General features: G+C 37.1%; 1 protein-coding gene across 1 annotated transcript in view; it reads left to right on the top strand.

Moving 5' to 3' along the window:
- Positions 1-17198, top strand: part of CHN1 (chimerin 1) — a 93443-nt gene that overhangs the window by 18213 nt on the left and 58032 nt on the right. The window contains exons 2-5 of the mRNA XM_005519817.3: positions 2513-2551; positions 5765-5820; positions 13085-13116; positions 13958-14071. Coding sequence (XP_005519874.2) covers positions 2513-2551; positions 5765-5820; positions 13085-13116; positions 13958-14071 — 241 coding nt within the window. The remainder of the gene's footprint in view (positions 1-2512; positions 2552-5764; positions 5821-13084; positions 13117-13957; positions 14072-17198) is intronic.

Below are 17198 nucleotides of genomic sequence, written 5' to 3'. Positions count from 1 at the left end.
TTATCATGCCTGTAAGTGGTTTTCAGATGCCTAATTGGAGATGCCGTATGTGGAGGCCTGTACTATCTGAAAATCAAACCCTTTATCTAATAATGAATTTCTAAATACTTTTGATGTATTAAATGGGACCACATCAGTTATCCTTTAAAAGCAGGTTACTAATAGACAGAGCTGGTGTTTATGCTTACTCTATTTCATCTTTGGGTAGTAGGAAAGTTTTAGTAATAGAAACATTGTTGCTTAGAAACAAACACTACAGACCTCTGCTTAACTGTTTCACTGTGCTTGTGTTTGCTACTACACTTTTTTTTTTAAATCACAATAGAAATGACCTTTTGTTTTTTCATTACCTTGTGTGGGATGGCTGGAGGGTATTCTCACACTGCAAAGGCAATAAAGCTCAACGACAGATTTTTTTCTAACAAAATCCTTCTGCACAGCTGCATAACATAAATCATTCCCTCCCATTTCTGAATATTAGATATTTCTTGTATGAAAGTAACTTGCCTGAAAGCTGTTCTTGCCTGACTTTAACAAGGTTTGAGGTTTTTTGTTTGGCACAAATATTGTCACTTTTTAGTTTTATAACCATGATGCTCTTAGCTGTAACAATTGCATGGCTTGAGTGTGAGGAGGTATAGGTTAGACTGCCAAGATGTTTGTATTTTCATAACAGTCAGCTCATATTTTAAAAATACAGTGTGTGTTGTCCTTTACTTAAATTATTTATTTCTGAATTCAACTAATGCATATATTGCCAAAACCCGGAGTATATCAAAAGTAAATTCAGGTGGTGGAGTAAGAATTGTCTTCTGGGACTAAAGCCATTATTTTTACTTAGGAGTTTTGCCCCTTTTCCATGTGACATTGCATTACTGAGGGATCACATTACAATGCTTCTGGAATGAATCGACTTGCACTGCCTTAATTAAAGGTATCAAAGTAGGAATGAATAACCCTGGCTGCATCTGTTGCTGCTGATTTGCTTTTACTACCACAGTGAGGCATGAGCTGCTTAAGGTCTCTCTGCAGGTTCAGGGTGTTCTTATTGATCTGCAGGACATGGTAGAGTATCTACAGGACCTTCCAAAGATCAAACCCCATCATATTCAGGGGGATGGCAGTTTAACTGAGTACTGCCTTAATAATAAAGTCATAATGAATTGTATTTATGAAACCCACTGCCACCACGGTGGCCGGCAGGAACTGCGCCCTGTTCACGCATAGAGCTAAAATACAGGGTAAAAAGTGGAACAAAATTACAGTGCAGTCAGGGCAGGGAGTGTTCTGGCAAGGTCTGGCAAAGTCTGTGCCTGTTAAACTGGAAAATATCTCCTTCCACTAAGCTCTAGTTTAGAGATTTTCAACATGACTATGTGTGAGAGTTGGACTACAGCAAGTATCTGAAGAGGAGAGATTGCATACTCTAAGACAAACAAAAATCTCAGCCTCAGGCTCAGTTTTGCAGGCCTGAAGGGCTCTCAAGTGGAGATGCTACTCAGGCCAAAATTAAGGCAACAGGTTCCAAGATTGCTTTATCTTTATGTAACCTTGTAATAAAAACTAGAAATTCATGCTTTGTTGGATGCAGCAGGTAATTCCAGTGAGCAGAGCAAACAGAGCTCGGGCATGAGCAGTGTAGGCAGGAGTGGCTTCAGACAGCAAGGCTGGCTGTGTGGGTGGCTCAGCTTGCGACCCTGTGGTGCAGAGAGGATGGAATAACTCTCACCAGCTCCAAGGCAGATATGCACAGCATCTTGCTGAAAGCCTCGGTGACTTGTGGCATCAGAACTGAAGCTGGTCAGAGCAGTAAAACAGTGCATCAGAGTCAAAGTTTGCAGCATAGCCCTGAGCTCAAAATGTCAGATCAGTTGTAATACAAGTCATAAGGGTGACAGAACTTAGAAGAAATTGGGATTTTATTTTTTTTTAATTTTGAGAATTAAAATCATGGAGTAGAAATATGTTGGTACTTTTAATATGTACTCACTACTTCCAAAAAGAGCTTGTACTCAGTAGGGGAAAAAAAAACCCCTTATTTTTTCCAAAATATTTCGCCATACTTGCATACTATGATTTTATTTTAAGAGTTGTTAATTGCCATCCAGCAGAGGAAAATGCTAATGGCAGGAATAAGTTGCATGGAAACTCATTTATTGGAATATAAATTGAAATTAAAAAAATCTTTCTGGTGTAGTTGAAAATGAAACTTGTAGACACATACATAGTAAAAATAATATGCATTCTCCTTCCTCCTCACAGTATGCTGGCTTCTGATCTGCATGTTTGCCATTTTTCAGATTTGTTTCTATAGTTTTTATTCTAGCTGGATAAAGAAAATACCTTTTCACATTTTTAGTTTAAGTAAAAAGGGGGAAATTTTAACAGATCGTTCTGTAATAGTAAGAAGTAAGTTTAGAACCTTGGTGCAATATTATCTCAACAATTCTGCAAGTTTTTTCTGTGTTAAAATGTTTCTTATGCAACATTAAGATTTTTTGTTTTCTTTCAGATACTGATGAATACAGACCACCTGTTTGGAAATCTTACTGTAAGTATCTCAGTGTTTGGGGGTATTTTTCCAAGTCAGAGCTGAAAAGGTTTCAGTTGGATGCTTCAAAAGACTAATTTCTTTTTTCATCAGAATGTGAGTTTCAGAAGCATCAAAAAGGCTCACTTCTGTTTAGAGATAGGTTGAACTACCCCCAGGGACAACTGAACATAGATTCATATTCATTTAGAAGAGTAGATTCTCTGCCCCTTATTAATGTGAGTTGTCCCAGTCCTGCTTGGTTTTACTTACAGTGGTTTGTCTGCCTAGATCAGGGCTTACATAAACTCCATTCATGCCTTAAAGTTGGTATCCTTGCAGACATCTAGGGCTCCTGTGATCTAGTGCCTTGCATCACAAGAGCTGAGCTTGAGCTGGTTAAGAGAACTCAAGAGAAATTGTTTGCTTCAGGAATTTGCTGATGTATTAAAACGAGAGCATTTGCTTGGCCTGGTGTGACAAATCACAAGCAGGTTTTTTGAAGCCCTGCCTAGAATGGCCTGGTTTGCTACCAGCCTGCCCATGCTCTCCAGTTATTGAGGTCTTAGGCAGGTGTGCAGGGCAGCAGCCCAGGTGCCTTGCCCTGAGATCAGAGTGTCACTTGCTTGGGAACTTCACAACTTGCTGTTTCGTTTAAAAAAAACCAAAAAAAAACCCAAATCAAACCCACAAAAAAGCAAACAGACATTTTTAAATGCAAAAGAATTCCATGTAAAGGAATGACCTCTTATTTGGCTGTGCAAACGGTGGTTTAGGGACATGGAAGAGAACATGAGAAAAATGTAAAAGAGCATTGTAGCTTCCCATAGTGGCTCACCTATAAATTCTAGTTCTTTGTAGATAGAAAACCCAAGATGTGAGACATTTTGAGACTTGAGGAACCACAGCAAGTAAGAAGAGTCTTCTGTGAAAAACAGATTTTGAAAACAGAATGTTTGTATGTATAACACACTTAACAGTTTAGGGATGTCAGACTTACATTTGCATTACTTTGTATATATTCAACTTGGTGTCTTCAGGCTGGATAAAGGGATTTGCTCAAGCAACATTTCACATTGTGAAAATGTTTGTTCTCTAAAGGTTGAGGAGATTTAGCACTTTAGAAAATGTAGTTACTTTAAAAGGTTTCCATCCTGCTGTGGAAGACTTTTTAATCAGAGATGTGGAATTAAAGGCTAAGTGAGAACCATGGTTAGAAAGAGAGCAAGGATAAGAGGGCAGATTTGATTATGTTTTACAGCTCTGTACCTCCTGTGAACTCGGGGAACACTGCTTTCTTGTTCAGTTTATTCCACTCCATAATCTATAACAGGGAGGTTGAACCTCTCTAATATCAGATCTTCATTGGCAGCTTGACAGAAGCTGAAAGTCTGGGCACGTGCAAATGTGCTTGCACCCACTCTGCAGTATGGTTTGCATGTATGGTTTGTGTGCACTCACTCTCCTGCAGCATCATGGTTTGCCTGCCATGGTGAACCTTCCTGTGTTCAGAAGTAAGCTCTGAATCCTGAGGTTTGATTAGATTTCTGTCTCATGACAGATGAAGAGGAATGTCTTGTTTGACTTCCCTGGCAATAATTACAGCAAGGAAGCTGGTGTTGAACTGTTTGAATTGCATAGCTCAGTTAGAGGAGGAGGGATAGGAATCCTGTTTTGTAACTTAGCTAGTCAGCCTGCTGTGCTTCTTACTGGAAGAGGAGAAAGGTATTGCCGTTGGTGAAAAAGAATTTCCTTTCAGAAAATCTTTTCAGCCTGGCTTGAAGTAAGGTGGGAAATAGCTCTCAGTTTTCAGCCAGTTTTTGTGGAGCTGATTGTGGGTCTCCTCTTTTGTGAAATTCAGAAAAATCTTAACTTGTCCTTTCATTTTATTTGTTTTCCTTTGAACTTAGCTCTGCAGTTCTCAGAATTAGACATGGACAAGGTCCAGTGCCATCAAATACAGCTTTTACAATGGAAGCTAGAGAATCTATGTGCTGGCAGTATAAACGGTCATGCTATGCCTAAAATGATAATTGCAATTTTGTATACCAGTGTGCTGTTCTTCATCACTTGCAAAAATATTTTTTGTATTACCAACCCAGCATGGAAATGACTGATTTTAGTAGCAACAGGAAAAACCATTATGTTTTTTTATTTGGAACAAAAGGAATGTTTTTTCCCCAGTTTATCTTATGATACAGTGATCATTGGGCATCTTGCCATTTTCTCTATTCCCATATAGGTTGACACATAAATACAGCATTTGCTAGTGGAAAAGACTTGGCATCAAATGAGAATCATAATGAAGTCAAATTGTATTGGTTAAATTAATGTGTGGTCTTACTATCTGAAGAAGTTGATAGCACAATGTAGACCTTGGTATTCATGCTAATGATTGAGATTTAATTTTAAAATGTTACAATTCCAAATGTCCATTTTTCTATTTCTAGTGTACTATTGAAATACTAACTTAGTGTTGACAGCCTCATTTTGAAGGGGACTTGCCAAACCGGATTCAGTTGGCATAGAAGTTGAAAAAATTTCTTTGGTATTATACTAGAAAGTCTGTACATACTAGTAGCATTAAATTTACATCTGGTTGCAAAGATCTGTTCTGGCTTGATGAAGCTTATTTTAAAAAATAGAGAAAAAGAAGGATGAAAGATATAAAGGTAAGTAAGTGTATGTCATAATTTGGGCCTTAGCTATTTTATTGTGCTACTCAACTCGCTATGTCTTTAGATCTGCAAATGCAAAGACCATCTTTCTCTTTCTTCAGACAGTTCCTCACTGATCAGTGGTGAAGGCATTCTGTGTGATACTTGTAAAGTCTTGACATATTGCAGGTGACTGGGTGTGTGCCCAGCATAGAAGGATTAGGTTCCATCTGCTTATGGAAGAAAGTTTGACAGCCGCCTGATTTGCCATATAATGAACTTTAATTTGTGTCTGTTATGATTCTTTTTCTGATCTGTTTGTTGGAAACGTGTCTGATTTCACCTAGTTATTCCATATTACTTGATCAATTTGTTGTAAAGAAAATCAATATCCCATTTTGGCTTGCAACATGCTTTTTTTCTGACCACTTATTAGTAAATTTTTATATCCTTGGTATCCTTGTGTTAAACTTTGCAGAAAACTCTCCCTTATTTAAACCACAATGTTTAATGTTAAAATGTCTAACTTACACAATGATTCTGTATTAATTAGAATTTAACTTCTGCCTCCTCCCAGTGTATCAGTTGCAACAGGAAGCTCCCCATCCTAGAAGAGTAACCTGCACTCGTGAGGTACGTATCACGGTGTTCAGTTTTATACAGTCCGGTAATTCCATGTCTGTACTTAATTGTGTCCAGCCCAGAGTGGTTCCTTGGGACCACTTTGTGCTGTGGTTAGAATGGGTAGCCTTGGGGTGCTGATACTCAGAAATCCATCTGTTCTAAAAATGGAATTTAATGCATTTTGATATGTATCATCATTTACTAAGAATCATTTACTACTTTTTGATTCTTAGATACATGGAAACATACTTTTTCTCCTCCCTTTCTCATCAGAAATTCACAGAAGCAAGAGCAGAGCTGTGCAGGGAACTATGCACCTGTTCCTTACGACATCACTACTAGATATGCAAAATAAATTAGCAGAGGGAAGACTAAAACCACCCCTGGTGCTGTTGTTTGAGTCATAGTACTTAAGACTCATAAATAGCAGGAGCTAAGCTATACAGACCACAGATGTTACGGACTGAAGTGGTAACAATGGGATCCCATTGATGGGCAGTGATACGGGAGCACTGCTCATGGGATCCGCTGTTGAGGTAGACCCTGCTGTGCCCTGAGCTGCTGTTCAGCAGAGCAGCTTCTCTCCAGGGCTGTGGGGCTCCAGGGTTTAGCTGACACCAGGCACTGGTGCAGCAAGGTTTAGTCATACCTACACCCATCTTGCAGCTTCGCTGAAGAATCTGGGAAACATTCATTTAAATCTCAAAAATGCTGAAACGTTAGGCAGTATTGCAAAACACAGCTCTTACTGAATAACTGGAAGTTATTACATTGCTGCAAGAAAACTTGAGTGTTTTTATCATTTGCCAAGAGAAATAAAATTGATCTTTGAGATATGTTAGTTGCTTCGATGTAGCTATTAAATACAGAGGGATGTAGCACACTCAGGAAGGAACATTAATAGCTTACAATTTAGATGACAGGGAGGATTACTTGACAGAATTATACGGGCTCTTAGACAGTTCTCTGTAGTTTTTATAAAAGTCCAACTATAATTCTATGAAGTAGTCTGTCAACTTCAAAATAAAATTTAGTGATTTAACAGAAGCAAAGTACTGCATTTAATGGAAGCACTCATTTTCCTCTGTTACTTTGGTATTTCTAAGAAAGCTATAGCTGTATCTTACTGTGCTTAATCAAGATATAGCTACAGGAAGGAACAATACTTGAATTTTACAAGAATTATAGCAAAAAGTTTTGTTTTGACAAGGATTTCTACTGTTAATGAGCATCAAAACAGAGGTATTCCAGTTAGAATTGTTGTGCACATGTCTTAGTTGGATGCAGATTTGAAGGGAAGATACTTACAGAAGATAAGACCCAAGCTGTGAAAAAATGGGATTTTTCCCCAATTTTTAATTCCATTGCAACATTATTAAGAAGGTTCAGTTCTAATTTGAGTACTCTCTATGGTACATTTTTTCATTATATTAATATACCAAGTATCTGAAGTCTTGTAAAAGCTTAGTATTACAATACAGGCTTAACAATTCAGAGTGTTCACCTGGATAGGATAAAGTATTTTATTCCTTGCATCCAATGGATTGTGCTTATTGTTGCTTTTTCCTTCCTCTCCTCAGAAGTCTTTCACTGGTGGAAGAGGTGGCGGTATGTGTGTGGTTATGTGTACACAGGCATATTGTAAAACCTTGATGAGATTTTTGGTTGCCCTCTGACACTGTTCCTTGAGGTGCTGACATTATGCCTGTACAATCACTGGAGCCTTTTATTTTCTGATCCTTATCTCTGAGTCCTGCTGTAGTTTACTGCCATAGTGACAGACTTACAGTGTAATGCTCATAAAGCTGCCTGACTTTTGTGGTGATGGGTGAAAATTTTTCTGTTTCTTCAATTAGATGCTTTGAGGATCTCATCTGTGAATGTTTTCATTCTCACAGAATTAGAACCTTTGTTTTTCTGTATATAGTTTTATGTCTTTAAAAAAAAACCAAACCAAAATAAAACAACAAAGAAACTAAAAAAAACCCAAACCCATAATTGAAAGTACCAACACAATTAAGGAAATTATACAATTCTTAATATGAAAATTTTAATTATTTTGTAATTATTTGACTGCACAAAGTATATATACTCTGTAGTCAGGGTAAACTGATAAAGGACTCCAGGATATTCAGTAAGATGTGTTTGCATTATATCCCAGGCTAGTTTGGCTGCAGAGAAGGGCTTGGGGGTCTTTTGTCCCAGGTGGTAGGAACTCACAAGCAAATTTCATACTTTGTTCTTCTTCATAGTATTTCTTTGAATACTATTAGCTAATACAATCAAATAAGCAGAGATATAAATGTGTATTCAGTATCTGAAAATTAAAATTTTTTCCTGCCTCTGGGGTGATGGAAATTGTTCAGCTGTTAATCAGATAGAGATTGTCCTCTTTTTAGACTAGAGCAAGAAAATTGCCAGCCAAATTTAAAAGCATCTGTGTAAATCTTCTTCAAATACCAATCACATTGACTACTACAACTTTCTCGTCCTCATTTTCACTGAATTTCAGTTCTGTTAATTGGAAAATTTTATTAGCTCTAATAGAGATAGTAAATTAAAAAGTTGGACTGGTTTACAAAGGAAAATTTGCTATGGGAGAGCGGTGGCCTCTAGCCTGTTACAGTCGATGGGGGATTTGCAAAAGTATCACAATCAGTTGAAACACTGCTAAGTTCTGTCACCAGTGGAGAAAGAAATGCAACACATTAGTGTCTGTAATGCCATATTTCTATGAATTTATTCCAAAACAAGATTATGACATATGACAAACTTTAAATGAGTGTAAAACTATCCCTGTGTCTGAGTGAACAAAAAAATGAGACACTGTGTTTTAAAATAGCTTCTTGAACTCTGAAGAGTAAACTTGTGTCTGCACCATGAACATTGTTGTAGAAACTGAGAAATAAAAGCTGCAGATTTAGAAACTAGTGAGAATAGAAGTAAACACAAAACTATGAAAGAATCAGTCAGGTATTTAGCTGCAGAACAGAGCATATTAAATACACATTTTATCATTGAAAAATTAGTTTCTTTTAAAAAAAGCTCTTGGAAGCTTATTTTTAACTAATAAAGGTAAAGTTGAAGAAGTACATTATCAGTGTGCATTTCCCTACTTCTGCATTAATTCGTTATAATGCAGATAACACTTTTTCATTATACGTATTGACCAGTTTATGCAGCTGAGCTGATTTGAAGTGAAAATATATTCAGCGAACAGTAACTTGTTAACCTTTCTCTCTGGTCTGAGCCTCTCCTGCTTGTGCTGAGCTTTGTGATCTGTTCTTTCTCAGCTGGGTTTCTATTAACAGCCATGCATGAGTCAGTGGGGAGCAGAATCTCTTCCTGAGTGCTTGAATTATTCAGCTGTATAAACAAATTCATAAATATTAGGAAGAAAATTTTGGTCCTGAAAACATCAAAGAGGTCAGTAGGAATGAACAATATGTAATTTGGTGAGGTATTAGCACATAAATTGCTCTTCATGACTTATTGTAATCCACTTGTTGACAAAAGCAGGAGGGATGATTAGGGAAAAAGCACTCGTTAAAGAATAATTTGAAATCACACCATAAAAAAAACCCAACCCTTTATTTCATGTGCAAAGGCACACATTGTACAAGTGCTGATACTGAGAGGTGTATTCAACAGAATGACCTACTTAACTTGAAATGCTTCTCAAATACAAAGAATTCAAGTTTCTGCTCTGCTACACCAATTTCATATCAGAGCAACACACAGATCAGTGGAGAGATGCTGAAGTAAAAAGAGCATTGCATTCATTTGGGATTTTTTTTTTATTGTGAAGGTGCAGCAGAGCCAAGTCTTTCAATACTCCATGAGGTTAAAGTTGATGATTCCCTAACATTCTAAGGCTATTTGACTTCTGCATGAGGCTTGTATGCAAATTAAAGTGTTGTTTGTCCACTTAATACTGTATTTCCTTCATGAAGCTGATATTTGTTGTGCATATATGTGCATGCATAGGCATATTTAGGGCAGCTTTCACTGATATATGAAAGCATGAACAATTTTAAATAACTATATGAAAAAATACATAGTACGGAGATAATTAAAATCACTGGCTTTTTCTGTCCTTTTCGGAGATTTCATCCTAATTCAGTGCTGATAGTTAACAAGCCTGTCAAACTGCATCTCTGTGTAGTATTGTGAAAATGGTCAAGAAACACAGAATAGATGGGCATATATAATGAGCTGTTTGTAAAGGTGGCTTTATCTGCATGATATTTGACCAGAACAACTTTCCAAATTCCATGATAGCTAAGGTCTTTGCCAAAGGAATGTCTACTATAAGGTGCTTGCTAATTCTGCCTGATTTGTCTGTTCATAAATTTGATTTCATTGCCTTCACACCTCAGTTTGAAAAAAATGATGAATTAAGCAATGGTGGATATCTTGTTGATCTTTGTGTTTCTTGAAGGTATCGTAGGGAGACTTTAATTTATTCCCTTGGCATTAGTGGTGTACAAATAAACACATTTAAAACAAATATCTCATGCTTTTTTTTACGCCTTTTTTTTTTCCAAGTTAGAAGGTTTTAAAACCTTGCCAAGCAAACAGCAATAGGAAATTTTTCCCATAAGAAAAATCCTGAGAAGTCAACAGGCTGGATACAAAGAAAAAGAAGCAGCTATGGCTGCCCTTACACACACTCAGCAGTGCTTTGGTTTAAAAATACTACCAAATGAGAAAAAAATTCTGCAGAGTGTAATTACACTGTCTTTTCATCTATCAGCTTTAGATAATAGGACTGACTTCTTGCTATCATCTTGTTTTAAAATGTATTTCCTTTCTTAGGTGGGTTTAGTTCCAGTCCAGATGTTTTCATTTTTTTCTCCTTAATTTAGTTAGAAAGTTAGACTAATGAAGCTTCTGAACTAAACTGTTTTGTTTAAACTGTTTGACTTTCAGTGCTCATGTGCAAAGGGAGGATACATGGGTGCCTGTGATTGTCATTTGTAGAATTAATTTTGTAGGATACGGTCTGGCAGGAACTTTTTGAAGTCCAAGGAAACACAAAAGACCAAGAAAGCTGCACATTGCTTCCAGTGCAGTTAAGGATAAGAATAAACAAACACTATGTCTAAGTTGCAAAGGGTACAGCTGGTGTAATAACACCTGTCAGAAGCTTTATAGAAAGCTTGAGAACAATGTTTGCTGTCTTGCATGGTAAATGTAGCTTACAGGGAGTCTGTGTGGTTTTCTCAGTGCACGCAAACTGCAGTGCATATGTAGCCCAGTCATTCTGAGTGAATTAGAAGGCCCCTGCTGAGTTCTAATGGAATTTTCTTTAAGTCTTAATGTATGTCAATATAGATGCCAAAACCCTCTAATATTATCATAAATGTAAACAGTGATGGGGAAAAAACCCCAAAACACAAATAAACAGGCAATAAAACTCAGTGAATTGAGGTTCCAGCTGCACTGAGTCGTATGCAAGCAAAAAGTGTTGCCCATCAACATTTATTCTGAAGTTACTGCAAGTTGGTAAAACTCATCAGTAGAGACTGTTAACAGAAGTGGTTATTTTCCTTTTTAACTCATCATCCACCAAAATGAACTGCAAGACTAGCTACAAATGCCTGGAAGTCCTGTGGAGGTTTTTCCAGATGCTTTGTTCCAGTCATCTGCCCATTCACATTTTCAAATGTTTGTGCAGAGTATATTATAAATTTTCTTAGGATTTGCAAGTACCCTGAAGATGACCTGTCAAGTTACTAATCCATTTCTGAAAAGGAATGCTTTTGTGCATATAAATTTTCGATTCTGTCTTATAAATTCACTGAAATAAATATAAAATCTCACTAGACAGACAGCAAAATCTTATTCATGACAGGATTCTTCTTTTAACAACTGCCCTAAACTAGTGTCTTGGCTTAAGGGTTTTAGTTAAGAATTGTTGCAAGTTTCTATAACAACAACAATAAAAGGCTTTCATTTTTTCTGTTTATGTCACTATCTTATTGAAGAAATAGCCTACATTTAACAAAAAATATCGAAGACGTCTTTTCTTTTGAAATGATCCAGTCTCTTCAGGCCCTTTGAAAACAGCTATCACACCAGTCAACTCTTGTTTGCTGTTATAAAGGAAAAAGAAATATTTTAGAACATGATAAATCTTTCCAGTGATGGAATGTTTTTTTCCAAAGTGATGAATCATTACAATAGTTTTTTATTTGCTGGGAATGTCGAAGAATTGTTGTTAGACTGTACATGAGGATGTATGTTGGTTTTTGTTGTTTTGGATATCTGAAATCTTTCTACTCCATGGAAAAAATGGGAGAGAAGCGCTAATATTAATAAGCTTTTTGTTGAAAAGTTGGAAAAAAGAAACTGAAGTGGCATTCTGTGTTTCAGCGTAGCTGGATTCTTTTATACTTTTGTAGTTCAGATTGTATAACTGTTGACTTTTACTCCCCAAAGAGTTTCCCCCTTTAAATTTAGCAAGAAAGGATAACCTGGTAGTTTAGACTATTAGCTGGTTTCTGTGAGATCTGCTGTTCCTCACTTGGCTTTAAACTTCCTGGACAAATGAAGATTGATTACTTCCTCTAAAATAGTTATCAGGCAACCTGTACCCTGACACCTCTGCATGTTGTGTGCATTTACACCATAAGGTGTCTGGAGCACTGACAAGGTAGAGTGACACTACACAACACATGCACATCTGCTTTTGAAGTCTTCCAGGAGATACTGCAGATCACACAGTTTAATGCAGTCAAGGAGTACAAGACTTAGGCACTTGGTGATTCACTCTACCCTTTGCCCTCACTCTGAGGGCTATATAGTAGTGGCTTTATTTCAGCAGGGACACCAACAGCTCTGTAATGGAAGGTAACTATTTTTTTTTAAAAAATAGTTTTATATATGTTTCACTATATTAGTGCACTCAACAATATGGGGCACTTACATGCATGAAATGCAAACTCATTTCCCCTTTCTGGCACTTCGTAAAAGCAATATTTAATGCCATCAGTTTGTATATGCAGAGTCCCGAGGATGACATGATCCAAGTGGCTCATCCTTTCTCCCTCCATTTTAAGCCATTCACAAATGCAATTATTTTCTGAAGGTCTCCCTTTGGTTTCCCTATGTTCTAATTGCAGAAGAAATTCTGTTGTAGATTATTTTTTGCCTGCACTTTCACATTTCACATTTTCCCTTTCTGGTTTTAATGCTATATTTTAGACAGTCCACTTACTGTATAGCTTTTCTTGTTATGAAGCATTACAATTTCTGTTGTTTCTTCTAGGTAGAGAACAGACCCAAATATTATGGAAGAGAGTAAGTAGCAAACATCTCTGAAAGTGATTTATCCTGACATATTGGTTAATAATAGTTGCAGAAAAGGTGTCAAGTATTAATTCTGTGCTCTTTGTTTCTTCTGCATGTTTTACAGCAATGTCTCTCACCATCAGATCGTTATTACAGTGCCATCACTTTTGTCTACCTAAAATTACAGCTGCAATTTCTGATGGTTATGGATATCACTGAGTGGTATTTTAATTGATAAAAACATACATATGTTTCTGTACTTTCAAGGGATTGGCTTTTTCCATCTCTCTCTCCAGTTGGCTTTGAAAAAAGGTGTTTCTGTTAAGGAAAAAAAGCTATTTGGATCTATATGTGTCTCCTCTTTCAAGTTGCTAATGCAAAGATGGTTAGCTTTAGTGTGGAGAAACAAAGCAGATCTTACTTATGTTTATTTTGGCAAAAGATGTGTAGTGTTGCTGGGTTATTACATCAGCAATTACTGAGATTATGGCAACTTGCTAAAATCTCAGAGACTGCATAAAATATCCTCAAATGCTTTAAAATGTTTGACTGCATGCCACTAGCACAAAACATGTGAAGCCAGCAGGAGAAAACAGATTTATTTCTATATATTAAATTGATAGATGCAGATTTTAAAACAATGTACTTGTTTCATAGATACTCTTTCCTAGAAGCTTTTTAAACCATTTAAAGTAACTTCAAATACAGACAGAAAAGGAAATTAACTTAAACTATAGATTCCTGAAAATCAGTCATTTTTAATTACTATTGTTGGTGCTTTTTTAAAGAAGACCGAAAAGTGATTTAAAAGAGAAGAGGCATGTGTTTCAAAAACACTTTTGTTCCTTAGATTCCATGGGATGATCTCAAGGGAGGAAGCTGACCAATTATTAAGTGTTGCAGAGGGAAGCTATCTCATTCGTGAAAGCCAAAGGCAACCTGGAACCTACACTTTGGCATTAAGGTCAGTAATTAATATTTCATTTTTAAATTCATAAAATATTCAGGAGATTTTACTGTGTTGCTGACCTCAGAACATAAAATTCTTTGTGATTGTTTTAAATTTTTTTAATCATTACACTTTTTTACCCTAGTTACAGATTCAGTATCTTTAATGTTCACTGCCCCTTTTTGAAGTGCTAACGTTCCTTATTGCTTGCACCATCGGGATAATAGCAACTGTGGTTTTGCTGGTGGAGCTTCATTTTGCCCTTGTCCCACTAGGATACAGATGTGGCCCCATGCAGATGCTGGGAGAGCAGGTGAACAAGAAATAAAAGGCATCTTATGAGTTCCCCTGACTAGTGTGCCATGCACTGGCTAGGTAGCTGTTGCTGAAGAGCACTCAGCTTTCTCTAGTCTCTCCATGGGATGGCAACAAGTCAGGAGGCCCTTTCCTGTCTGAACACCTGTTACCTAACAGTGTTTGCAGATCTGCTTCTTCATTCTGCAAAGTTCTGGCAAGTGGGTCAGCTATAAATAAAAATCTCAAATAAAAAATAGTTGTAAGTTTTAAACAGCTTAATTACTTTTAAGATATTGAGGTTATTTTGGCCTGTGCTGTACAGATGGGAGATGGTGATTATTAGCCATGTTTTAAATCTAAGTGGGACAAAAAAACATTGAAGGAGAAGATGCAGTTACTGAAAGTTTTATATGGGTAAAGTAAGATTATAATTAAAGTAATAATATCTTGAAATAATAGGTTGTGATGAACTAGTTTTTCAGGGGAAAAAATGAGTATATTTTCATAGGATATTTGTTTCTGTAGTTACAAGATTTCAAAGAGAAACATTATTGACATTTATACTGACTTTCATTAACAGTGTAAATTTGTTATTTCTTACTAAAATAATACTCAGTTTCATCATCTTCTGCTCTTGCAATATTCTTTTCTAAAAAGAAATCAGTTGTTTTAACACTTGGCTTGAAGGAAGAGCTTCCACCCCTTGCTTCCAATGGTGCAGAAGGCACAGGGCTTACAGACTAAGATGAAGCTGTTGAGCATCTTGTACGATTCATTGCCACAGGTTGTTTTTTCGAATGTACCTCCAGTCCAGCAAGTCAGAATATGTCTTTTTTTCCCAGGCTTGGTGGTGTCTCTTTCACCCTGGAAAACCCCTTTTAAAACAATAAAATCAATTTTATACCAAGCAGAGAAAAGAATGGCTAGTTGTTAGTGATCAGTTTGGGAAAAGGTTTCAAATTATAGCAAAGTTGTTATCATTGATTTATTTTGATGAAATTCAGTGTTTGAGAAAACACATCAGAAACTGAAACTGCAGCATCTTGCAGCCATTTCATTATGTATAAGTGCTAAATGAGTCGTGTATCAAGGGCAGTGGGTCTAGGTGGCTGCTTTCCTTCTCACAGCAGATAATGCTCAGTTGTCTCGCTGTTAGCCCTCAGAGTGTATGAATGAGGGTGTTAACTCTCATACCTTAGGTGGAACTCTGTGAACTGTGGTGCTCTGTCTTCCACACTTTGGAATTTTACCACTAGGATTTTTTTTGTCACTACTAGGTAGTGTAGCAGAAGTCTGTGTTTCCACTGACTGGAAGGAGAGTTTTGCTCTGTTTTTAGTTTTCCTCTCCCTGGAATTATAAATGCAGAATATAACCATTAGCCAAAATGCCCACTTTGTTTCTGACATTTTAACCTCTCTTAAAAACAAGGTCCTTTCTGCAGTCTCTCTCTGCATCCTGACTGTGAGAAGTTTTCTGTGATTGCCATGATCAGTGTGTGTAGTTCTATCATTTTTTGAGAGCATCACTTGTGTTTGGGTCACTGCCAGATGGCAAAGATGGACCTGTCTGCAGTTTAGATAATCCCAGCAGGAATTTAAGAATGTCATTTCCATGGCCAAAAACAGAGCTTGTCAGTAGGATGGTATGTATGAGCAAATCTTTTCCAAGTTCAACAAAAGGCTTTGATTGAGTTCCGGGTCTCTAATTTCACCCATCCTTTTCTAGCTGTATTTGAACCGATTTGGTCTTTTCATACTAGGATTAGGTGCCACTCTGTCTCTGAAGAAGTCATGTTAAATTTAAGATCACTTTAGTATGATTTTTGCTTTTCCTTCTTTACCTTTGTTTTACCTCTTAGAAGTTGTGGGAGGAAAGAAAACTTGGTCAGCTGTTACATAAAAAACAGACACAGAACAGATTCCAAGAATTTTATGAAGTTAACCCAGCAATTCTCTAGAGGTGCTCTAATTCTGCACTAACATAGCGACAAAACATAAAATGAAATATCCTTGTTTTCTGATAGGTTTTCAGGCACATTTTGGTAAAAAAGTTGAGTAAAATTTAGGTTCTTGAAGGTGCTATCAACTCTTGGCATAAATACTTGGTTCCCTCTGTATTTCTGTGTATCTACTCAATCTCTCTCGCTGTTTGTTGTTTGATGTGTCAGTCTTTGACAGTGTGTCAGATCTGATTAAGGCAAATTGGAAACTGCCTATGAAGTGTGATTGCATCATGAAATCCCAGTTTGTCGAGACATAAAAGTCTTGTGGTAGCTCTGGGTAGGAGCAGCTGATGTTGAGACTGAGACAGGTTTGTTTCCTGGCTTGTAGCTGCCGATGGTTCTGCTGGGGAGGCAGGCAATTCAGTGAGACAGACGGCCCAGCACGTCCAGCTCTGGCAGATGCCTTCTTCCTGTGTTTGTGTCAGCGTGCCTGGGAATCCTGAAAAACCCAGTGCATCCAGTCGTGAAGAGCAGTTTAGTGAAACAGGATCATATCCCTTCCTGTGGCAAGGTATGATGTCTCTGTAATGAAATGTTTCCAGTCTTCTTTTCTGAAATGGAGAACAAGCTTTTTGTGATTTGTCCTGAGTACCCAAGCCAGACAATTCCTCAAATCATTATGGAGCACTTTCAGTGTTACCTTTGATTCCACCAGCTATTGTAGCTGATGTCCAAAATCTCAGTGCCTGTACCAGGCAGGACTGCACATCCTGTTCAAGATGAACTGCGCCACGTGTTTTAGTTCTTTATTCTCTAAACCCTTCTAAATGAGTTTCTGACCACTGTGAAGCATTAGGCTGTGGTGCTTTTATGGAACTAGCTTTAGTAGATCTAAAGGTCTT

Source organism: Pseudopodoces humilis, chromosome 8 (genome assembly GCF_049639895.1).
Source record: "Pseudopodoces humilis isolate 2021_Gansu_Grassland_sample_001 chromosome 8, ASM4963989v1, whole genome shotgun sequence".
In the NCBI taxonomy this organism is placed as follows: Eukaryota; Metazoa; Chordata; class Aves; order Passeriformes; family Paridae; genus Pseudopodoces; species Pseudopodoces humilis.
This window is presented reverse-complemented; position numbering and strand designations above follow the sequence as displayed.